This window comes from Portunus trituberculatus, chromosome 14, assembly GCF_017591435.1.
Source record: "Portunus trituberculatus isolate SZX2019 chromosome 14, ASM1759143v1, whole genome shotgun sequence".
Lineage (NCBI taxonomy): Eukaryota > Metazoa > Arthropoda > Malacostraca > Decapoda > Portunidae > Portunus > Portunus trituberculatus.
In genome coordinates, this window is record NC_059268.1 from 11283910 (window position 1) to 11309935 (window position 26026).

Here is a 26026-nt window from a genome sequence, read left to right on the forward strand (position 1 = left end):
TCTTACACAGAATAATCAGGGAGCATGTATGGTCTGTATGCTCCCTTCATCAGGATACATGAGGCAGGAAGGGAGAGGGAGAGGGAGACCGGGAGGGAGGGAAGAAAGGAGAGGGTGCATGGAAATAAGGGAGAATAAAGGGAAAATTGAAGGGGAAGGCAAGGCTGGAACGAATGGGGAGATGGAAGGAGATAGAGAAAGGAGGAATGTAATGAAGAAGAGAGGGAGAGTGAGTGTTAAGAGCATTATACATGTACGGTGGCGAACATTGACTTTTATGCCTGTATTCAAAAATGCCTTTCCCTCTCACAACGACAATATTCCAAGGCCACTGAGACAACTACCCGAGTTTTCAAGACAGTCTCTCCTTTTAATAAACCATAAATCTTGCCAGTCTATCACCAGAACCATAATAATACTCTTAAAACACGAGTATCTTCAACTGGAGCCTTTGGAAAGCAGCGATGGGGAGAGAGGAAAGCGTTTCAGAATACAGCCCTTAGTGGTATACAAGACAAGGAAAACAATACGAAGCTAATTCCTTGACTCCATATCTGATACATCTCTCCCTTATCAAACACCAGTCTTAGAAATTCTCCTCTCTTCTCGATGCTTGGCAGGAATGGAACAATTTCTTTTATTTCGATCTCCCTTTGCAATTCTTGTCAGTAAGGGGCCGCCGTGGTACAGTGGAACCATGCGTGCTTTGGGATCCTAGAGGTCTCCAAGCGCACGGGTTCGAATCCTGTCCACGGTCTGAGTGTAGGTTGGGCTTCCTCACTCGGGGCAACGGTTTCCTAGCGGGTGGGCTTTGAGATACGAGGTACCCCAAAAAGTATCCCCTTTAGCCCATAAATTCCCGTGAAAAGCTCACATGGTATATATATATATATAAAAAAAAAAAAGTGTTGGGGTTTCGTATACAGTGATTCTTGCATTGTGAATTGTCGCCTATCGCAGTGAAGGGCTTAGATATAAATGGTAAGTTTAATCAAGCTTTTTCACTGCTAGACAAGTATTTTCCCATTGGCCATGTACAGTTTAAGCAAAGATGTGTTTCACTCTTATATATTTTTGTAGTCTAGAAAATGGAAAAAAACAACTACTTTCCTCTTTTTGCATCCACGGAATTATTCTTAAAGCTCACAACATTAGCAGTGAAAGAGTTAGAGTCAAATACGACAACACTCTATGCGCTATTATCGAACACAAACCAATAAAACGCCAACAAACATAAAATCAATACCATGAATGATAATACGACCCAAATTTTGCACCGACGCTTGAGATCGACACGTGACGGCGGTGAAGGGCGGGAGGAGGGACTGGAGGCATTGTAGGGATTGATGAGGCTCGAGGGCTGGAGGGCGGGAAGGACTGGAGGACTGGAGGGCTGGAGGACTGGAGGGACTAGAGGTGCTGGAGGGCTGGAGGACTGGAGGGACTAGAGGGAGCTGGATGGCGGGAGGCTGATCCAGAATTCCAGACGATGACTAAGTATGGGGAACGAGTGGGTGGACTTGGCCATACGCCACGACGGGGGTGAGGGCGAGTTTTTGGGGTGACATGAAGGAAGGAGACAAGACGGGAGAGAATGGAGTGGAGGAGCCTTCGTGTTTACTATCCTACTGAGCTACTGGTTGGCATGGAGGAGCCTTCGCCTTGTCTATCCAATACTGCCTTAGCCTTGTCTACCCTATACTGCCTTAGCCTTGTCTATCCTATACTGCCCTTGCCTTGTCTATCCTATACTGCCCTTGCCTTGTCTATCTTGTCTATCCTATACTTGTCTATCCTATACTGCCTTGTCTATCCTATACTGCCTTTCCCTTGTCTATCCTATACAGTCTCCAGATTAGTGTAGCTTATCAACGCCACGTGAACCAACGTACTTGCTTCTTTGTTCCTTCGTGCAGAGGAAAGCGAGATTTGTTGAGAGTGGAAGAGGATGACGCCAGGAAAGGTATCGATAAGAGGAGGAAAATCGGGGAGCTGGTCTGGATAGGGCAAGGCGAAGGGAGGCTAAGGCGGAATGGGAGGGATGGGGTGAGTGAGGGGACGCCAAGGGTAGCGAGGGAGCGTCTCACCCTATACTAGTTGCCAAGGGGCCATGCTCCCTTCCCTCCAGCCGCCAGCAGGTCCCTTTTTTCTTCCTTTTCCTCCTCCTCCTCCTCCTCCTCCTCCTCCTCCTCCTCCTCCTCCTCCTCCTCCTCCTCCTCCCACACCGTCTTTTGGGCTTCGATGCTGAGTTGACCATCCGTTCAGTGCACGCGATAAAATTTACTGAGGAATAACCTGCCAGTGTGGTCAGAGAGAGAGAGAGAGAGAGAGAGAGAGAGAGAGAGAGAGAGAGAGAGAGAGAGAGAGAGAGAGAGAGAGAGAGAGAGAGAGAGAGAGAGAGAGAGAGAGAGAGAGAGAGAGAGAGAGAGAGAGAGATACGAGAGGGTGGGAGGGAGGCTAGCCAGGGTTCACAGAAGGATGAGTTGAGTGGCAGCGACGTTAATTAAGGGCCGGCCAATGTTTCCTCATCTGGCGGGGAAAAAAAAAAAAAAAGCAACAGACCGCAGACTCTCTCCTTCGTAATGCGAGCAGCGAAGAAAACGTGCACCATATTTTGAAACCCTTCGGCGCCGCACCTCCACTACGTTCACAAGGCTACACGCGTTTCTGAAGAGGTTTCCTATGGTTCTACTGATAGATTGACAATATTTCCACACTAATTTCTAGCATAGGGACTCTTGAGAACTTAGTTAATAATCTCTGTGGCCTTTGAAAATTGTCATGCGGGAGAGCGATGCGTTTGAGTGTGTCAGTTTGCTCTTTAATAACATCTTCACACCATTTCTAGCACAGGGACTCTTGAGAAGCTGGTTAATCATCTGTGGCCTTAGACATTGTCGTGGCGAGAGAGTGAACTGTTTGAGTGTGTGTCAGTTTGCTCTACAATAACTTCTCCACATTATTTCCAGCATAAAAACTCCCGAGGACCTGGTTAATTATCTCTGTAGCCTTAGAAAATTGTCGTAGAGAGAGAATGAAGTGTTTAAGCGGATGTCAGTTTGCTCTACAACAAAATGTTCTCTCGCTTTCTTATATATGTAGTCGAGGTTTCTTATGAGCCTTTTCCACACCCAGTCTAAGGTTTCCTCTCCTCTAAGGTCTTTTTCTCTACCCATTGTCTTAGTGGTTTCCTTCTTCCTCTCACTCTCGCTACCTCTAACTCCATCATCTTTCTCCCAATCCATTCATCTCTTATCCCTCAAACATTCATACCTATCTCTGGTAAACTCTGGAACTCCTTACCTGTTTCTGTGCTCCAGCTTTCTATGACCTGATTTCATTTACGAGCAAGGTTTCAAGACATTTATCCCTTTTTTTGGCTAACTATCTCGGACCTGCAGGGGGACTGTAACTAAGTAACTAAGTGGGGCTTTATTTTCGTTTTATGTTGCCCTCGACTAACCTTCCCCTCTTACAAATAAAAAAAATTGTAACCATGAGTGCCAAAAACTATCACCTCACCCGCTAGGAAATATTGTATGGATAAAAAAAAAAAAAGACAGCCACAGCAATAAAAACAAAAAAGAAAAAAGTTGTCCCTGCTGTATTAAGAGCAATTTAAGTTCCTGGAAACCTTCATTTACTTACGGAGGATATTTTCAGCCGTAAGTTGGAACAGAAAACTCTCGACTCCCTCCCTGGAAGTCGCTTTTTGATACGTGTTTCCAAGGGGGATTAGATCAGCGTAGCCTCCATCACAGTAATCTTTCGCCACGGCTTCCTGGGAAATGGTCGCGCTCAGATCAGACTCATACTTACTCCGGAACTAATTCATGCTGTGTTTTTTTTGTATTATTTTTTATCCCTCGTGTTTCAAAGGGGTTAAAACTAGCGTAGCCTTCGTCACTACTGATCACGCTGTTCATTTTCCCTCGTACGTTTTCCTTTTCTATTTTTTTTTTTTTTTCGATACGTATGTTGGTTCTTTACTTTCATTCACCTCTCGTGGTTTTCAGGGTCTTCAAAATATACATAGGACTGTTTTTCTTTTCCCCAGTGCGTTTTTTTTTTCCTTTTTAATTGATGTATGTGTTTGGTCTTTACTTTTATTCATGATCTTCAAACTCTACATAGAAGTACCACATTCTGAAACTACTACTATTCTTCTTCTTTTCTTCCTCCTCTTCTTCAACCCTGCACTTACGCTCGTTCAAAAGCGCCTTCAAATATCACGACCAACACTGAGGCGATTGTAGAGAGATGACCTGAGCCTCCCACCCGCTCCGCCCCCGCAATTGCCTAACTGAAGGGCCGCCGTGTGTGTGTGTGTGTGTGTGTGTGTGTGTGTGTGTGTGTGTGTGTGTGTGTGTGTGTGTGTGTGTGTGTGTGTGTGTGTGTGTGTGTGTGTGTGTGTTGGGTCCACCATTCCCTAACTTCAGCTTTATCAACACAAGCCACGTTTCCCGGAAGTCCACCCCGCTCATCAGATTAGTATGAATTTTTTTTCTAACTCATAACTCCTTTCCGGGGAATTAAACTATGATATCCTCTCTCTCTCTCTCTCTCTCTCTCTCTCTCTCTCTCTCTCTCAGGTTAATTTTATCGTTTTTTTTTTCATCCACTGAGAATCTCTGTTCCTGTGTTAACTTTTGATTAGATAGTGTAGCTTATCAGTACCACGAGGGCCAACAAGTCTGCTTCTCTCTCTCTCTCTCTCTTTAATCTGTTCTTTTTTTCCGCCTTTTTCTCTCATCTTGGTATACTTTTTTTTCGTCTGTTGTGGCCTGTGTATCTATGTAACTCTCTCTCTCTCTCTCTCTCTCTCTCTCTCTCTCTCTCTCTCTCTCTCTCTCTCTCGTTCATAGTCTTGGTGTCTGATTCGATCTATTTTCTCTTGTAAAAGTTAGCTGGTCTTTAAAGTCTCTAGCATTTGTTCTTCTACAGTATTATATTCTTCCTCACACTGTCTATTTCTCAGTCGTGTGGTCTCTCTCTCTCTCTCTCTGTAATCCCTCCATCTAGGTCCTCGCTCTCACCGCCAAAAGCCACACAAGGTCCCACGAGTCCCCTCAGCCGCCCCATCCTGCGCCTGCCTTCCTCCACACTGCCACATGATCGACCACAACGCGCGGGAGTCGACAGCTGGCCACGAGAGGATTATCCCACTTATTTAGAGGAGATTTGATGAAGGGGAAGGAACGGGGAGCAGCGATAAAACACGACGATTATGGATGAGAGATATAACTACTTGAACTCTCACAGTGAACTAAGTGAGATGGAACGAAAGGACAGGAAAAGTGTGTGTGTGTGTGTGTGTGTGTGTGTGTGTGTGTGTGTGTGTGTGTGTGTGTGTGTGTGTGTGTGTGTGTGTGTGTGTGTGTGTGTGTGTGTGTGTGTGTGTGTGTGTGTGTGTGTGTGTGTTAGTAGCAGCTGTTATAGTCTATAAATCTTAATCTATGTAAAATGAGATTGTAATTGTGTATGCGTTATGTACAGAAGGATTATAAGAAGGAAGTCTAAACAGTAATAGACATTGAGATCATAAGTGATGAAAAAAAATAATGAAGAAAAGACGCGAAAGAATGAGAGAGAGAGAGAGAGAGAGAGAGAGAGAGAGAGAGAGAGAGAGAGAGAGAGAGAGAGAGAGAGAGAGAGAGAGAGAGAGAGAGAGAGAGAGAGAGAGAGAGAGAGAGAGAGAGAGAGAGAGAGAGAGAGAGAGAGAGAATCCTAATTTCCAAACAAACCGTGATATTTCCTTTCCGACGAGAGAGAGAGAGAGAGAGAGAGAGAGAGAGAGAGAGAGAGAGAGAGAGAGAGAGAGAGAGAAGCTGGTCTAGGATGCGTTGAGGCGGTATGACAAAGACGCCCGACAACAGAGGAGGAGGAGGAGGAGGAGGAGGAGGAGGAGGAGGAGGAGGAGGAGGAGGAGGAGGAGTTAAAGGAAGGCAGAGGAGGCGACGGGAAGGAATGAGGGGAGGGAGCGTGGGTGGAGGCGGGGAGGCAAACGAAACAGTTACAGGAAGAAGATGAAGGAAGGAAGAAACAGGATGAAGGAAAGGGCAAAAGCAGGACAAGAGAGAGGAAGAGTGAGGGGAAAGAAGAGTGAGGGGCACAGGAGACACATAAGGGGAGGAGGTTGAGAGGGTTGATAACTGACCAGCTGGCACCATCTGTCCTTTCCCTCACCACCACCCCACCCACCCACCCACCACCACCGTCGCCATCACGCGGCTGGCGACCACATGGCACCCAGTGAGGCACCACCACCACCACCACCACCATCACCGCCGTCCCTGCCACCCGTTCAACTATCCACAAAGGAGTTAAACATGTATCAATCCTCCTTATGTGTCAATTCTACTGGTTGCTAGTGAAGAAGAAAGAGAAGAGAGGGAAGGAGGAGGAGATTGTGGAGAGAAAACGGAGGTGGTATAGCGGGTGATGCGGGCGTCCCTGAGATGGTGTATGGTTAGTTATGGGAAGGCGGCAAGGCAAGGCAGACGAGGCAGACAAGACAGATGGACTCTTACATATAACAGGTCTCCTTACGCCGCCTCGCCTTCGTCTTACAATGGACCATATTCTGAAACACTCAGGCGCCGCACCTCCACTACTGTTACAGACTCATAGCTGGAGTTACACGAATTTATAAGGATGTTTTAAGGTTTTAGTGACAGATTAACAAGATTTCTATATTATTAAAACGAGAAACAGTCTTGAGAACCACGAGTAAGCGAAACAGTCTGTGTAGGGATAATGGAGGCCTTTGAAAACAATTATCGTGAAAGAGTTAAGGCTACACGGGTTTCTGAGGATGTTTTAAAGTTTCAGTAACAATTTATCAAGATTTCTACAATATCAATAGGAGAATCAGTCTAGAGAACTCGTATAAGCACATCTGGGCCTTTGAAAACAATTATCGTGAAAGAGTTAAGGCTACACGGGTTTCTGAAGGTGCTTTTAAGGTTTAACTGACAGATTAACAAGATTTCTACATTATTAAAAGGAGAATCAGTCTTGAGAACTCGTGTAAGTTTATCTGGGCCCTTGAAAACAGTTATGGTGAGAGAGTTGGAGTTGCACGGGTTTCTGAGGGTATTTTTAAGGTTTTAGTGACAGATTAACAAGATTTCTATATTATTAAAAGGAGAAGCAGCAATCTTAAGAACCTGTGCAATCATCTCTGGGGCATTTGAAAACAGTCGTGGTGAGGGAATTGAAGCTACACGAGGTTCTGATGGTGTTCTTTAACGTTTTAGTGGCATTTAACAAGATTTCTACGTTATTAAAATGAGAAACAGCCATGAGAACCTGTATGAGCATATCAGAGGCCTTTCAAAACAGTAATAGTGAGAGAGTTAGAGCTACAGTGTATTTTAATGTTTTAGTGAAATATTAACAAGATTTCTAGCGTTATTAGAAGAATAAACAATATTGAGAAAAGGTGCAATCATCTCTGGGGCCTTTAAAAACAGTCGTAGAGAGAGTTAAGCGTTTCTCAATATGAATATGGGTTTACTCGTTACGGTTCGCTCTTTATTTCTTGCCTACAGTGGATGCTAAGCTGGTCTTCCACTTTAGGAATGAACAGGGTAGAACATAAGGGACAAGGGACGAAAAGTATAAAAGCTTGTTTACTAAATAATTGTAGTTTTGTTACACTGTTCATTTCTTCATTGGTGTTGGATCTCAAGCTGCTCTTTTTAGCCAGAAATGCACAGGGTGAAGCATCAAGAGCGAGGCATTAAAGCTTGTTAAAAAAAAGTGGTCATAAGTACATGTAATAGTGACAAATTGTGTGTATGAAATAATTTAGCTCTGACTGTAACGGGGAGCGCTTTAACGCACACACATACACACACACACACACACACACACACACACACACACACACACACACACACACACACACACACACACCTAACAAGCATCAACATTCCCACAAGCTGACGTGTTCTTGAGACTTGTAGAGGCAGTTAAACCTTCTCTCTCTTTACTATACTACACCCCGAACATTACACAGTGCAGGATGCCACAGACTGCCTCGTGAGGGCCAACAAGTCTGCTGCTATTTGTTCCTCCTTTGTGTGGTTTCATGCGGGTAAGTGAGGGATGCCAACAAAGCCTCCACCACCACCACCACCACCACCACCACCACCACCACCTCCTCCTCCTCCTTCATTACCACTAGTCCCAGTCTCTCCCTTTCTTTCTCTCCTCCCTTAACAACATCACGTCTTGAGGAACGCCCTACCCTATGACATCACCACTGCCACCACCACAAACATCTCCCCACTATCGTTCCCGCCACTTTTAAACAATAAACACGAGATATTTTACATAAGGTGGACATTTTCACGCCTCCCCGTCAGTTCTTCCTTTCTAGATCACCACATTCACTATAGGCCACGAGTTTACCCACGCCTCAACATCTGCGGCCACCACACCATAACAGATGTTAGGGACGGACCGTCAGTCAAGCGCTCCGGACTGAGTGAAGGGGAGCATCAGTCTAGCTGCGAGCATCAACACATGGGACCTTATTCTGAACCATTTATCCGCCGCATCTCAATTACTTTCAAACGGGTTTAGTTAAAGTGAAGGGTTTTAAGGGTGTTCTTTTTTTTTTTTCAATTTTAGTAACAAATGAACTAGATTTTCATATCAATAGGAAAAACAGTCTTGAGAACCTGCCTGATCATCTCTCTGGTCTTTGAAAGTAGTCGCGATGATAGAGCAAAGCGTTCCTGAATACAGGTTATATAGTATATAGTATCATAATCAGAAACGCTTCTCTGCTACACTTAAGGTTCTAGTTGAAGAGACACGAGATTTTAAGGATATCAGGGATCTCTTCTCTAGCGAAAGGTTAACAGGACTTTCTTTCATTACTAACATCAGAAACAGTCTTGGGAACCCGTTAATCATCTCTGTGGTCTTTGAAAACAATCGTGGTGAGAGAGCAAAGCCTTTTTGGAGTGGCAGGGAGCACCAGGCATCACCGCCCTAACATCAACACTGACACATGGAGGACGCAACCTGTTATCCCTAGGGAGGATCATGTCCCTCGCTGCGCCAAGGAAAACAGACAACCTCTTCCCGGTACACTGAAAAAGGCGCTGCAGTTCACTATCTGGTGTTCTCTGTGACTAGCAGAAGGATGTTAAGTTTGATATTACACTCAGTTAAGCACTGATTCTTTCCGATAGACAAGGCATAAATGAATCAGTTATTTAATCACAAACACAAACACAACACACACACACACACACACACACACACACACACACGACAAAAACCACAGGAATATAGTGCAGGTCCTGAATACCACACCTATGTAAACACACACACAGACACACTAAGCGTCACTGGTAACTCAATAATAACAGCCCTTCCCAAACCAACATTCAGGAGGCGAGCGATGGAGAGCCGTGGCCGCAGTGCTTGACTGGTAGGCTCTTCACGGGGCAGGATGGGCGCGGCAAGGACGGCGAGAACGGTCCACTCACTGTCTGTATCTCGCTTCAGGCTCGAGCGTGAAGTGTGTGGAAGGCGTGACCAGGCAATGTACTGAACCCTGAACCCTGAACCTTGAACCTTTTACTCTCTCTCTCTCTCTTTCTCGGTGGTAATATTCGTCACCCCTTCTATCATTCTGTGAGATTCCCCGCCTCCAGTCAGCAGCGTGTGATAGCGAATTGGTGGTGGCTGACCCTCCTTCTCCCTTCCCCCTCACTTCCCTTCCATCTTCCCCACTCCCTCTTCCAGTATCATTCCTTCTTTTTTTCTTCATCTTCATCTCTTAGTTCATGTACTTATCACCACTTCCTTTTCTGTTCCTCCATCCTCCTCTTTCTCTCAGTTATCTTCCTTCCTTCATTTCTACTGCAAATTTCTTTTTCTTTCATAAATTTCTTTGCTTTCTTTTTTCCTCTTCTATCCTTCCTCTTTCTTCCCTAACTCCTCTTTCCCTTCCTCTTTCTGTCACTCTTCACAATCTTCCTTCCTCCTACATCTCTTCACTTTCGTTCCTCTCTCCTTCCTTCTCTTCCTCCCTTCCAATTTCACTCTCCAGGTCCTATTGCAGTCCTCTCTCTTTCCCTCCTTCGATCTTTTCCCTTCCCTCGCATGTCTCCTCCCTTTTCCCCTCTTTTTCCCCTCCCTTGGCACCCATTCACTGGCTGCCCGCTTTGCACAGCCCTCCAAGACACGTCTGGTCTCCTAAAGCTGTGACTACCTGCTTGTATCACCTGTCTCCAGTGCCTTCCACCTCGACTCCATTCAGTGACTCGGGAAGGCAGAAAGAGGAAGGGCGGGAGATAGAGAGAGAAGGGGAATAATGAAAATGTTGGGATACTAGACATGCGATAAGAGGTGAAAGTAAGGAAGGGAAAGGTGAGGAGGAAAGGTGGGGTTGTCATGATATGGGTGGGAAAGTGAAGAAGTGCAAGGGTGAAGGTTGATACACGAGAACATGGATCTAAAAATAGAGTGCTGATAAGAGGAACGTAACGCAGGGAAGGGAAACAAGTTAACGAGAAGCAGGGACGTCAGAACTATACGGAGGGGAAAAGTCAGGAAAGGTTCGATGAAAAAGATATAAAAGAAGTGAAGAAGTCCAAGGGTTGAAGTTCATACGAAAACATACACATAAAATTTGCTGTTGAGAGAAAATCAGGGAAGTGGAGACGATGAAAAGCAGGAAAGCCATGCAGAATCAGGGAAGAGAGAGCTGAGAAATGTTACTGTAGTGGGAAAGAGAAAAGAAAGAGGAAGTTATGATGAGGATTCATTAGAAAGCCTGGATTTAAATTTTTAAAGCATGCCAAGTGGAAAGCTGCAGTAAAGATAAACAAAAGCAACAATACCAGGGAATAGAGAGAGGTCAGGAGAAGTCGTGGTGGAAGGAAAGCTCATGGTTATAAAGGTAGCCGAAGCTAAACACGTCTGAACAGTCAAGGAAGTAAACTAATAAGTAGAAACAACAGAATCAGGGCCGAAAGAAGTAAAGGAAAGCGATGATAGCAAGGACAGGCAGCAAAGAGGAAGAGCCATGCAGGAGGTAGAGGATACGAGTAAACGCCGATAGCAAAAAGCCATGGAAGGAAGTGAAGTAATGAGAGACAGAACCATCAATACAAGAGGTTATAAAAGGCTAGGGATCGAGGCAGGGAAAAGTAATGAAAGGACAAGAAGCAAAACGGAAGAGCCATACGAGTAAACCCTAATAACAAAAAGCCAGTGAGGAAAGTAATGAGATATACATATAAGGGGCAGGGGAAAGGTAAAGGAAGCAAAGCAAACAAAAAAGTAAAGTAACGAGAGGCAGAAGTATCAGTACCATTATATAAAAGGTTAGGAAAGGCAGCGATGGGAAGGACAGGAAACATAGAGTTCAAGGTTAACATACGAGTACCTACAGCTAAACATGCCGATACATCCGTGCAGGCTGTCCGTCACGGGGAGCATCGACACCTGTCCGTCCGCCGCCTCCCATTAATCAATCCCGCTGCATTACCTGCCCGCCGATGCAACACGGTCACCTGTTCACGGACACTGGACTAATTCCTTCCGCTGACGCCCTCATCGATCTATTGACCGCTGCCGCACCTGGTGAGGCATTGAAGGCACCTCCTCTGTGTGTGTGTGTGTGTGTGTGTGTGTGTGTGTGTGTGTGTGTGTGTGTGTGTGTGTGTGTGTGTGTGTGTGTGTGTGTGTGTGTGTGTGTGTGTGTGTGTGTGTGTGTGTGTGTGTGTGTGTGTTGTGTGTGTCTCTCTCTCTCTCTCTCTCTCTCTCTCTCTCTCTCTCTCTCTCTCTCTCTCTCTCTCTCTCTCACTCGATCATATTCTGAAACACTGCTGCGTCACACATTCACATCTTTCGAAAGTCAAAAGTCTCTAGAAGCTACACGGGTTTATAAGGAAGAATATTTTTACGGTGCTAGTGACACATGAACAAGATTTCCATATCAATAAGAGGAGAAACACTCTTTGAGATTCCTGTGGCCTTGGAAAATAGTCGTGGGTGAGAGAGAGAGAGAGAGAGAGAGAGAGAGAGAGAGAGAGAGAGAGAGAGAGAGAGAGAGAGAGAGAGAGAGAGAGAGAGAGAGAGAGAGAGAGAGAGAGAGAGAGAGAGAGAGAGAGAGAGAGAGAGAGAGAGAGAGAGAGAGCAAAGCATTTCTGAATTCGGGTCTTCATGCTGATACTTGCAAGGCACACCCAGACGGAACAAAGCCAAGCCTGCCACGCACCAGGAACACTTGCCAGGGATCACGGAAGCCACGGTAACTTTTCCCATTGTTTCTACGCATCCACAGTGCACTTTCACACGCCACCAATTTCGATCAGATCAGAGGCCAAAACTTGAAGCTTCGAGCATGCACGTAACTGAACTCTGTAAGGCAATCCCACAGCACTGCCGCGTGAGGTGCTTGCGTTATTGGATAGTGCAAGTTTCCCACGGTCAATATTGCGTGGTGAGATGTGGCCCCGTATTCAGAAAGGTCTAGCTCTCTCACCACGACGATTTTCAAAGGCCACAGAGACGATGAGCCGACTAGTCAAAGAGGGTTTCTCCGGTTGATAATGTAGAAACCTTGTTAATCTCACTAGCACACCATACTCTTACAAAATTATATGTTAAGATACCGTTCTATCTAATAATAATACAAATACGAAATTACAGGTTTTTTTTTCAAGCATCTGATACTGATAGCATACCTCCCCCATCTCTCTCTCTCTCTCTCTCTCTCTCTCTCTCTCTCTAAATTAAAGTAGACTGGCAGAGGGTTACAAAAGAAATGAAAGAAAAATGGGAGAAAATAGCCAGCTTAAGTGCCACTTCCAAACAAGTTGAGTAGCGGAGAGCTTCAGTCCACGGCTTGTGCTTAGAAACGCTTTGGATTCTCATATTTTATCTTATTTTTTTCCATTTCAAAAGACCGCTGAGATTAGTCAAGTTCTCAAGGACGTCTCTTTTTCCCACTGAGGATGTATAATACTTGTTAAAACTACCACTTCCATCACGTAAACACCCTTGAAACACTCAGCAACCGCCACTACAGCCTTCTGAATGCATTATTGACAAAACTTTATCTTGAGTGATGAAAAGATAGAACTGTGCAAGTATGTGCGTTTGTGTTAGTTTTCTTTTATATATTTTTTTTTCCTATTCCTTTTTCCCCTTTCCCCTTTCTGGACGCGCGCCAAGAAGTTGATAAATGCGATGGGAGGAATATCTGTTGATGTCACTCCAGTTTTTCTCTCTCTCTCTCTCTCTCTCTCTCTCTCTCTCTCTCTCTCTCTCTCTCTTCTAAGGACAAGATCGATTCTGATTAAGGAAGCATTTTAAAACTTTTCAAAGGATCTATGTTACATGAGAGAGAGAGAGAGAGAGAGAGAGAGAGAGAGAGAGAGAGAGAGAGAGAGAGAGAGAGAGAGAGAGAGAGAGAGAGAGAGAGAGAGAGAGAGAGAGAGAGAGAGAATATGAGGGCAGTCCGTCTTGAAGAATTCCTGTGCTAGGGGTTATGAGATTCAATTACTTACTACACCCACTAAAGTAATTCCCAGCAGGCGTAATATCACGTATACACTGTCCCATACATCAGAGGTGCGGGGGTAAGGAGAGGCAACGGCAGCACAAACAAAAGCAGACCCTTTGGCCCTTAATAGATAGTACGCGATTGTATACAGTAAACTTAGACACAGTATGGAACTTTAAAAGATTATGTAAACGTATGGATGCGGAAGATGGGTGGAAATAAGTATAGATATCTTTCTTTATTCATGTGTAGACCTGATGGCTTCTTGCAGCTTCCCTTTCTTTTTTAGACCATGTTTTGAAACCCATCTGCGCCGCACCTAAACCATTTAAAAATTCTCTAGTTGAGGCTACTTGGGTTTTTAAAGGTGTGTTTACGGTTTAAGTGACAAGTGAACACGCTCTCCATTATCAATAGAAGAGACAGTCTTAAGAACCTGGGTAATCATCACTGTGGCCTTTGAAAATAGTCGTGGTGCGAGAGCAAAGCATGACAATGCGACATACCGACACAGAACAAAAACCCTTGATGTGGAAATGAGAGGAACGAGTTTACAGCGAGGATCTTGACCCCGGACACCCACGTAGTACTAATGAGGACAATGAGGAGAACTCTCACGGCTCGCCACAATGATGTTCGGAGGGCGCTAAGTGCTATTCTGGAGAGGCCGGCCTTGGCGAGATCACGGTGATTCAGCACTGCAGATTCAGCCGCCAAAACAAAAGCTTGGGTATTAAGTCTGTACAGTCGGAAAAAGATGGCTGAGAATACTCGTATCACCTAAATCAACGTACCGATCCGTCCCTTCGCTGTGTATCACGTCATTATATTACATTATAGAACATTTCCATGGTGTATATTCTACTGAAGTCAACACGAAAATACCACAGATACGCCACGTCTACGACTAACATATGCGCCACAAGTGTGTTATATGTACCAGCTGTGGTGTTGTTCCTCCGAGGCATCCACCCACTGCGCCGCGGTAGGTGACACTGCACCGTCAAGGTTGTGTTAATAGTACATAATTGCTGGTTACGTGACTCAGAGGCTTGTTTTCTTAGAAGCTTCCCTCTTCCATCAGGCAAATTCTTCACAGGCTACAGTCATGGTTTGTCGTGTTATCATGAATGTCTTTCCTAAATATAATATCACGATAACATCACAATTATAGAAACACCTGAAAATCCATAATGACGTCACCCTATAGACTTTTTTTAAGTATTCTCCCTACAGACTGTTTTTAAAGTATTCTTTTATAGTTATAACATGATTCAACTTATTCCTGAGTAGATATAAGCGTCTGAGTAAACTCCAACAACTCATCAACTTCCGGAGCTGTACAAGACGATACAAACACGTGCGAAACAGACACACTGGGTGATTTGCTGCCCACACAGGGGGTAGACCTTTTCCAACCTCCACTCCCCCCTATCCACTCTCTACTGACCTGGCCAGATGGGGAGGGAAGGAAAACAGAGAAGAGACCCGCAGGCTACAAGGGACGTTAGCTCCAGTATCAAGAGCTAAAACATTCCGCAGGGAGAGTGAACCAGACACACGCCTCTCTTGCAAGGACAACACACTTTCCTCGCTGGTTTTTGTGGCTCCTGGTTCCGGGATGGGGAGGATCAAAGGACTTCTGGCCGGATGTTATCTTACCGGGGCCAACACGAACTGACCCGGAATATGACCCACCACTCGGCACCTCAATAATGACCGACCCGAGCTGACCCTTCCGCACGGACACACAATGCCTCCTCGACCTCGCCACCGCCAGTGACCAGACGCCAGAGACGCCAAACACACTCCATTCTGCTCCTCACGCTCCGCTCTTTGTCCTTCCCGAGACGCTATACTTTGCTGGGAGGAGCATCGCAACACCTCGCCCTGTACTCTTTCCTCTTGATTACTCCTTTTTTTATATCTAATTTGACTTTTAAACGCGATCATTGGAATTTTTACTATAAAGGTACAAACACGACTATAATTCTATGACGTCTACAAACACCTAACTGGCGAAGACAAGGCTCATATTCTCAAACACTTCTATGCTCCACCTCCTCTATTTCAAAACGCTTTATCTATATTCACCACGAGATTTTTAAGATGTTGTTACGGTTCTAGAGGCAAAATGACAATATTTCTACATTATTAACTGGAGAAACACTTAAAGACCCCGCTAATCATCTCGGTGGCCTTTGAAAATATTCGTGATGAGAGAGCAAAGCGTTTCTGAATACGGATTATAAAACCTTCACTTTCATAGTTGCTTTGTAAATATTTCAAAGACAAAGGACACACAGTACAAGCATCTTAGGTCTTCTCTTTCAGTGATAAGCTCAAGTAGTTGTGTGTTCCGCGGAATGTGTTTGGCTTAGTCTATCACAAGATGCCGCTGCCATCTTGAGACAGACAACACGGATGGAGGTCTCTATTTCAGACAACGGCGAAAGAGAAGGGAGAAAATAAATATACATAAATAAAACATGAATTATTGGTATTATTCAGCCTGAGCAGTGCCTAAATAGAGCAGGAAACAAGGTGGAGAAGGTGCCACTTTCGTCCGTGACTCATGCGCATCCACTGTCTTCCGTGAAAAAATAGAAATACCACCACCATCGCTAAACCACCACCAACAACAACAACACAGACGCCGCCGCCACCACCGCCCACGAGGAGGCCGTCATTCTACTCTGGGCGAAGGCGTCAGGCAGCGGGTGGTAGCGGCTTTCATCTATGCCTTTGTGCTACTGCAGGCTGTACCGCGGCTGGGAAAACAAGAGGGTGCGTCTTCTGAGTATAGAGACATGAGCCTTTCTTGCTTCATTTCTTCCCTGTGTGTAAATTGCGCGTGAAATCTTGCAGTAAATGAAGGGTAATCTCTCTCTCTCTCTCTCTCTCTCTCTCTCTCTCTCTCTCTCTCTCTCTCTCTCTCTCTCTCTCTCTCTCTCTCTCCGTGCGTTATTACAACTTTGATCAACCACCGATCCTCTCCTTATCTCGGAAAAAGAAAAAAGGTTGAGACAAAAGCAAACTTGACGTTGCAACTCTCTCTCTCTCTCTCTCTCTCTCTCTCTCTCTCTCTCTCTCTCTCTCTCTCTCTCTCTGCTCAAGTTCTGCTAATTATTTCCTATTTTTCTTTATTATCATCTTCGTCAGGTGTTTGTTTGAAGCGTGAAGGAGACCTGCCATCACCTTTCAATATCAGTGACAAACAGACAGACAGGCCTCGTTTTTTTACTCTTCCCCTTCTTCTTCGGGAGAGAATCGATCATTTCATTGGTTCCCGTCTCATTGGTGTCAAAGAATAGATTCGTTTAAAAAGCTAGACAAAACATAAATTACTTCTCTCTCCCTGCTTGTTGTGTTGTATACGCAATAGAAATATTATACAGACCAAACAAAAAAAAAATCATACTTTCACGCATTATAATTAGTATATTTCCTGGTAATAAAGGATACTGCAAATGACAAAGCATCATAAAGTATATACGATTTCTTTAAAGCTGCAACATACTACTTATTACCTAAACTGTATTCAGGAGTACGTAAATAAATACCAAACAATACCATTTCCACGATCTCTTAGTCTTAGCTCTAGTGAAACGGTATTTACTTTTTTCTTTCTTTCTTTTAATCACATCACGTCACATCAGGAATCCACGCAACAAAAATGAGGCGACGCGACTTTGACAATCTTGAACTCCGGGACAACTCTGTAAAACTTGCCACTTGGAAACAAAAGACGTAGGCACTTCTCTTAGAGGCGACTCAGGCTGGAACGACCTGCCGTGAGGTGATAACAGACCCCCACCCCCCTTTCTCTCTCTCTCTCTCTCTCTCTCTCTCTCTCTCTCTCTCTCTCTCTCTCTCTCTCTCTCTCTCTCTCTCTCTCAAACATATCAACTCTAGCATCTTCACACTACTTCTACTATTACTACTACTACTACTACAATTACTACTACTCCTACTACTACTCCTACTATTACTACTACTACTACGCACACATAACCCATATTAGCCAAACACCCACACTAACTCCACCTCCCACACCATCACCTTAACATATATACTGGCACTACCTCCCAGCACCGCCACGCCTCCCTTGATGCCACTACAGAGCTGGGTCATTAGGGAGCTTTAAAAGATTAGAGGAATTGGATGAGGAAGATGGATTGAGATAAGTTGAGCATGTTTTAATCCTTTCAATGTTATGTTAATCTTTGGGTAACATTAAAAAGAGCATAGGAACATAATTTGAGTAGGTCTAAGGTGAATTGAAAGAATTAGAGATACGTTTTCCATTTCTTTATGCTACCTATATACATAACGAAGAAATATGCTGTTTTTTTTTTTATTGTAAGAGGGGAAAGCTGGCCAAGGACGACATAAAACGAAAAAAAAAAAAAGGACCAATTAGTTGCCAATCCCCTTGCAGGTCTAAGACAGTTAGTAAAAAAAAAAAAGATAAATGTCTTGAAATCTCGCTCTTAAATGAAGTCAAGTCATAGGAAGTCAGAAACACAGAAGCAGGTAAAGAGTTCCAGAGTTTACTAGGGAAAGGTATGAATGTTTGAGAGATGAGAGATAAGAGAGTTTACCAGTAGTACAAAAATGTGTCAGAAAAGCAGGTAAGGAGTTCTAGAGGTTACTAGGGAAAAGTATGAATGTTTGAGAAATGAGATAAGAGAGTTTTACCAGATTTAACTGTAGTACAAAAATGTGTCAGAAATGCAAAGAAAATATAGATAAAAGAAATTGGTATTGAAAGATTCTCGTAGTTTCCCTTATGTTCTTACACTCCATGCCATACCAGTTCTCCTCCACTCCCTCACACACGTGCATTCCACTCCCTGCTGGTTCCCGGTAATACAAATCAACACCCTTTCTTCACCTCCAAGTCCCTCCAACCCTTTCACTTCCATCACCACCTCTGTAAACACCGCGCCATACCCTGCCACACCCGGTCCCATCCTGCCCCTTTCTCTCTGTCTATCCCCTCGTGTCTTCAGTGGGCTTATCTATCCAAACTCTTCGCCTTTACACTGAACACAAATATCTTCAGAAAAATAGTGAAAGAAAAAATATTTCTCATCCACAAAGAATAAACTGATCATTAAAAAATCGTGTGTGTGTGTGTGTGTGTGTGTGTGTGTGTGTGTGTGTGTGTGTGTGTGTGTGTGTGTGTGTGTGTGTGTGTGTGTGTGTGTACGCCACTCTCCTCTCTTGTAAGTCAGTAGAATATCGTTGTTCTTTGCATCCACATTGCTCTCTCTCTCTCTCTCTCTCTCTCTCTCTCTCTCTCTTTCGCCATTACTTTATATTTATTTCCTCCTTCACGTCTTCTTTTCCTTCTCCTTCTCCTTCACCTTCTCCTCCTCCTCCTCCTCCTCCTCCATCGTCTCCCCTCGTGTTATTACATTTTTTTTCTTATGCGGGTGGTCTCTATAATCAGGTAGAGAGAGAGAGAGAGAGAGAGAGAGAGAGAGAGAGAGAGAGAGAGAGAGAGAGAGAGAGAGAGAGAGAGAGAGAGAGAGAGAGAGAGAGAGAGAGAGAGAGAGAGAGAGAGAGAGGACGAAGAGGAGGAGGTTCTCGCTTCCCAATCTTCTCACTATCAGCCTGCCTTCCTCCTGGCCGCTTCTTCTTCCTCCTCTTCCTTCCTTCCCCTCCTCCTCCTCCTCCTCCTCCTCCTCCTTCTGACATCAAGTACAGCAGAGTTTCGGCTTCATATCCATGCAAGAGAGAGAGAGAGAGAGAGAGAGAGAGAGAGAGAGAGAGAGAGAGAGAGAGAGAGAGAGAATCACCAAACATCCTCCTAACCTCACCACTCTCCTCCATCAGAGAGAGAGAGAGAGAGAGAGAGAGAGAGAGAGAGAGAGAGAGAGAGAGAGAGAGAGAGAGAGAGAGAGAGAGAGAGAGAATCACCAAACATCCTCCTAACCTCACCACTCTCCTCCATCAGAGAGAGAGAGAGAGAGAGAGAGAGAGAGAGAGAGAGAGAGAGAGAGAGAGAGAGAGAGAGAGAGAGAGAGAGAGAGAGAGAGAGAGAGAGAGAGAGAGAGAAATGCCACTCGAAGCCCAATTCCCCGTTTTCTTTACTGCTTATTTCCTCTCCCGTGACTCAACTGGCGCGAAAGAGAACACACACACACACACACACACACACACACACACACACACACACACACACACACACACACACACACACACATTTTTTACCTGTCCACGCCATGAATTTTTACCTCCGCAAATGGAGTTGGGTCAAAGGTCATAAAAATAATCTCTTAACCGCCTCCCCCTACCCCCACAAAAAAAAAAATAAATAAATAAATAAAAACAATGAAATCTTTAAGAGTATAAAAGCAACACGGAGGGAAAAATATAAAATAAACGGAAGGTTGTAGTGTACTGAGACTTTGGTTCGTATTCAGGCACTGCTCTCACCACGACTAATTTTCCAAGGCCACAGAGATGATTAGCGAGGTTTTCAAGAGTGTTTCTCCAGTTCATATTGTAGAAATCTTGTCACTCTGCCTCTAGAACCGTATAAACACCTTAAAAACTTACTCGTGTAAATCTAAATAAACCCTCTTGAAATAATGGAGATGAATCATGGAAGTGTTTGAAAATATGAGCTGTACATACTGGAGTGCATTTTTTACCATGAGTTTTGGGTATGACTGGACGATCTTATTTAAATTAGGAAGGATCTATGGAGGTTAGACGATTAATGGCCACAACCTTTACTATTTCAATCCTAACATGAGTATCTGAAGCTGTATAAAACCACCAAATAGTAAGCACAGTAAGTATGAAAACGCGTCATGGCACTGAAGGGGTTAAGGGCCCATCTCTCCCTCATCTTCTTTTATGTATGATTCTCACTTCCATCAACTGTTGGATTTCACTTCACATATCTACTATATTTCAAAGGGACATAATGTATTTAAACGAATACTGCCTTTTTGTCTTAATTTCTTGTCTTTCTTGTCTGTTTTTTTCATCCTGTTCCTTTATCTTTCTTACTCCTCCTCCTCCTCCTCCTCCTCCAACTATAAGTCCATAAAATGCTACAACTACACTTCATTTTTTCTCCTCCCTTTTTGACCAGCAGTTCATTTTCCCCCACCTTCCAGCAACTAACTTCCCCCCCTCCCTTCCACCTTTTTTTTACTTCCTGGTATCCTTGAAACCCTTGTTTGTAGTTCAAAAAATAATTGTTCCGGGGTTTTTTGAGTCTTCGTCAAAACAAACAAAGAAAAGACAGACATGACCAGACTGTTCCATAACAAAACAAATCCTTTTAAACTCTTGAGTGCACTTTGCAAAATGAATAAAAGCTCTCTCTCTCTCTCTCTCTCTCTCTCTCTCTCTCTCTCTCTCTCTCTCTTAAACAGTCTTCGGCTATACAGACATGATGGTGATGATAATGGTTATGGTAATGGTTATAGTTATGGTGATGATGATGATGATGATGATGATGATGATGATGATGATGATGAGAATTACGAGCAGGAAAAAAGAAAAACATGAAAGAAAAACAAGAAAAGTAATACCAGATAAGTAATACGTTATACCTACATATGAAAAAGTAGTAGTAGTAGTAGTAGTAGTAGTAGTAGTAGTAGTAGTAGTAGTAGTAGTAGTGATCACATCAACAGTACAATCACCTCAGTATCATCATCCACCACAACCACCACCTGCACAAACCACACACTATAACCATCTCTCTCTCTCTCTCTCTCTCTCTCTCTCTCTCTCTCTCTCTCTCTCTCTCTCTCTCTCTCTTCACCACCACCAAATTACCAAACCCACACTTTTATAATGCAGCAAATGAGATCAAATTAAGGAAACCACGTGAATTCGCTACCTTGCACGATATCAAGAGAGAGAGAATAAAAAAAAATGATAATAAAATAATGGAAAAAAAAACTTAAATCCAAGGAGACTTTTGAACGAGAAGTGAGGATCTAAAATAAAGAATGAATAAAATAAAGAGATATATTGTAAAAACGGACTGAAAATCTAAATGAAAAATGGAAAATATACGTTTGAACTGAAATATAAACAACGTAAAATCTTATAAACCTTACATTTGTTCGATAGATTTAAATGTACATGAGAGAGAGAGAGAGAGAGAGAGAGAGAGAGAGAGAGAGAGAGAGAGAGAGAGAGAGAGAGCCGTGGTACAGTAGAACCATGCGTGCTTTGGGGTCCGAGGGGTCTCCAAGCTCACGGGTTCGAATCCTGTCCACGGTCGGAGTGTAGGTTGGGCTTCCTCACTCGGGGCAATGGTTTCCAAGCGGGTGGGCTTTGAGATAGGAGGTACCCCAAAAAGTATCCCCTTTACCCCATAAATTCCCGTGAAAAGCCCACATGGGAGAGAGAGAGAGAGAGAGAGAGAGAGAGAGAGAGAGAGAGAGAGAGAGAGAGAGAGAGGACAGCGATGAGGAAAGTTAGGAAATCGGAGAGAAGGGAGAATACGGTGAGAGGGAGGGAGGCTGGAGGAGGGGAAAGAGGGGAAGAAGGAGCTGTCGGGACGGAGTGAGGGGAGGAGACAAGGCTCCCGCTCATCCTGGGATAAGTGGGGAGAGGGGAGAGGGAGAGATGGAAGAGGACGAGGAAGGGAAGAGAGAGAGAGGACTTTATTAACAACAGACAGACCTTGAGACATCGAGGTGTGGGAGGAAGAAAGAGTGCACACAGTAGAGAGAGAGAGAGAGAGAGAGAGAGAGAGAGAGAGAGAGAGAGAGAGAGAGAGAGAGAGAGAGAGAGAGAGAGAGAGAGAGAGAGAGAGAGAGAGAGAGAGAGAGAGAGAGACACACACACACACACACACACACACACACACACACACACACACACACACACACACACACACTGTTCTTTACGTAATATTTCAACACAACTTTCCATTGCAGTCTATCCATTTACTTACTCTTTATTCTCTTAGCATTGTCTTCACCAAGCTGTATGTACCTTAAGATGCAATACAAAACACCATTATCACCATCCCATTGGCACACTCTATCAAAGCTTTGTACACTTCATCTCTAAGTGCACCAACTGAGGTGAGTATTTAGTAACTATTTGTTTTCTGAAGCTGCTCCGGTGTTAGCGTGGGTTGCCTCGGCCCGGACTGACGTACTGTTTATAAAATCACTCATACACCTCTTGAATCCCCCTCGTGTTTCCTGTGTTCCATAGTTGAGGCTCAAGTGAATATGTAGAGTGGATGGCTAAATTAGTGATTTTGAGCTAGTCTGGGATACATGGTGGACATTTAAGAAGGGAAGCTGCAAGAACTCCATAGGCACATACGTGGGTGATCCATGTACTACTACGAAACATGCCAACCTATTTCCATCTATCTATCCAGAAGTTGACACGGAGAAATTAGAATGAAGACGGAAGATTTCCATGGTACGCGGCCAATGAAACACACACACACACACACACACACACACACACACACACACACACACACACACACACACTTAAATGTTAGACTGTCAATGCGTTGGCTTCTCCCGTCCAAATGACACATGACACTCCATCCTGCCCCGTTCATTTGTATCAGTTCTGCTAATTTCCTGTCACCCGCATAACAGTGCTGTGATTTGCTTCTACGGGCTTTCATTATACGTATCAATTTACGAGAGAGAGAGAGAGAGAGAGAGAGAGAGAGAGAGAGAGAGAGAGAGAGAGAGAGAGAGAGAGAGAGAGAGAGAGAGAGAGAAACAGCAAGCCAGTAAAGGTGTGAGGTTAATTGGCAACAAAAAGGTAAAGGTTTAAATGATGAGGGGAGAGCAGGAGGCGGGGAGGAGAAGGGGACTCCAGAGGGCTGTTTGGAAAAGGTTAGGAGACTTTGGTTATGAAGGTGACGAGGGCAAGCGAGTTAAGGCGATGAGTCCCTAGGCGTCCTCCTAAAGGTTGCAGCTCTCAACCGGCCCCTTGAGACGCAAAGATCACGAGGCTAAGATGACTTCAAGGGAACCCACACCAAGGAAGGTCTGTGTAAAATTAATGTAGCACGTCCGAGAGGTTCCAAGGTTGTCTTTAGGTTGACGTGGGAAGGTCAAGACTGGAATCTGTTATAATGTGTGTGTGTGTGTGTGTGTGTGTGTGTGTGTGTGTGTGTGTGTGTGTGTGTGTGTGTGTGTGTGTGTGTGTTCGCACGCCAACACTCGCTAAATACCGTGCCTGGCAAGAATATACGTGCACAGGAACCTGAAGGAACACAAATACAGAAAGAAACGGAGGGAGAAAAGAGACTTTTGCCATATACAAAGCGTCAAAAAGCAGGAAGACGTGATTCCCCAAAAAGCAGCAGGTAGGACTTGATGAAGAGGCAACACTTACCCATAGAGCAGCGCTGCACCGGCTATCCCGCCCCCAAGCTGCGCCAGTACGAACATAGCGGCGCGCAGAGGAGACACATGCCGGGTGACCGCCAGAGAGACCGTGACAGCAGGATTGATGTGGCCCCCGGAAACCTGTGGGAGGCAAAGTGTCATGTCAGCATCGGATACATGGAGACAGCCTGTGTATTTGTTTGGGGGTGTAGGAAGGGAGGCTGCAAGGATGGGCGGTGGTGGACATAGAGGTTTATGGGGGGAGAGGGTATAGGAGATATGAAGACTGTAGGTGGTGTTTAGGCAAGAGGGGGATGGGATATATGTTTATTTCACACACACACACACACACACACACACACACACACACACACACACACACACACACACACACACACACACAGACGATGTATACCTAGTCACATTACACTCTATAGCTAAAAAAAAAAATATCACTGTTGGACACTGTCACGTGATACCTTAATGCATGCATATCACACTTTGAAACACATATTAGTGCTAGGAATATTCTATGCATACATAAAGGTGACTGACATTAACTAATGAGAACCTTGCAATTGAGATATACTTGTTCAGAATGCAGTCGACACTTTCAATAATACAGCAACACGTAGCACGCATCAAAACATTACCATTCACTAATATCTGACACGTCCAGGCTTGAGAGTAAATAATCAGCGAATTTTTATCGTTTGCGCTGGCTGTCCAATCAAAAGGTAATTGCTGATTGTGTTCCTAGTGCATTACTGAAGTTAAACATTGACTTAGATACTTACACTGATGGTGACTTGGTAAGCACGACCGCTAAGCTACACAAAAACTATCATTACAGTGAACATTCCTATGACTGAAGTTTTTTTAAGTTAATGTGAGAAAGGAAAACGACAGGAAGTTGAACCAAAATAAAGCTCAATATTGATAACACTTATCCACCGATCCTACATTTTATCGCAGGAATACGTAAGTGCCATTTATTTACAGGGCAGTCTTTCTACATGATGTTCGCAAGGAATTATCTCAGACTGCGTACAGACCGGACTGAAAATATACTGATTCACATGAGAGTACTGAATAGCTCCTTATTTAATCATTTCACTGGGATTTGAGGTATTTGACGTGGTTCCTTAATAACAGAAAAAAAAAAACTACACAAGGATATTCTTTTGGCCTACAGCAGCCTCTGAACTATTCTACAGGCTATGTATCAACAAATCTATTTTTGTAAGCCATTTTCCTTTCTCATAAATTACTGTAATATGCTTCTAAAGTTGTGAATTGTTAATTATCCGAGAAAATGGTTAATGACTATATCAATACATTACGTCCATTCAAATTACTATCAAGATATCAAACAAATCACTGCAGCTCACTTGACAACAGATACACCCAATTACTGCACTTGATCCAACGCCCGTACAAGGAAACATAACCCCTTCTTCTTCTTCTTCTTTGAACTTGTGACGCTTAAATCGCTTCCTAGGTCTCTCTCCTTCTTTCACCTTCTGTAAAGTTGATCCCTTATTGACCAGTTCTCGACAAAGAATATTTTCGTGTGGCTCACTATTCTATTATCATTTTCTTTGTTTTCTGTCAGGCCTAGTACCGTTCTAATCACTCTGTCTTCCCTCTCTTTTCTCTCCTTCCATTCTTCCCTATCTATGATATTCGCTACCTAATTGTCCAGAGCTTTTCTTTGCTTTCTGTGAACGAAAACCAGCAAGGATTCCTGTACAGCACCGATAAACCAAAACACTCCCAGTCAATTCGAGAGTAAATATGGATTATCTAAGCCGACCAAGCCATTAAATCGTTCTGCTGTCGATTACTCGTAAAGAAACAGAATTGCAATCGATTCGTCTTGTGCTGAATCGTGTCTAAGCGTACGTAAAGTTGCCCACGTGACCTTAATCACACTTTCAAATGCTTCCTGGCTCGAGTCTTTTGGATCATGTCAACCTATGTACTTCAGGGAACCAGAGAACCTCATCTTACTACTGTGGGTCGTGTTGTCATAGACATGGCAACGAAGAGAGAGGAGAGGAGAGGAGAGGAGAGGAGGGGAGGGGAGGGGAAGGGAGGGAGGGAATGGGGGAGAGGAGAGGAGAGG

General features: G+C 44.1%; 1 protein-coding gene across 3 annotated transcripts in view; it reads right to left on the reverse strand.

The window, feature by feature from the left end:
• Positions 1-26026, reverse strand: part of LOC123503364 (neurogenic protein big brain-like) — a 131356-nt gene that overhangs the window by 102049 nt on the left and 3281 nt on the right. For all 3 annotated transcript variants that reach the window (XR_006674424.1, XM_045253048.1, XM_045253050.1), the window contains exon 2: positions 23906-24039. Coding sequence is in view for 2 of the 3 variants with exons in the window: in XM_045253048.1 (XP_045108983.1) it covers positions 23906-24039 (134 nt within the window). In the remaining variant the exon portion in view is untranslated. The remainder of the gene's footprint in view (positions 1-23905; positions 24040-26026) is intronic.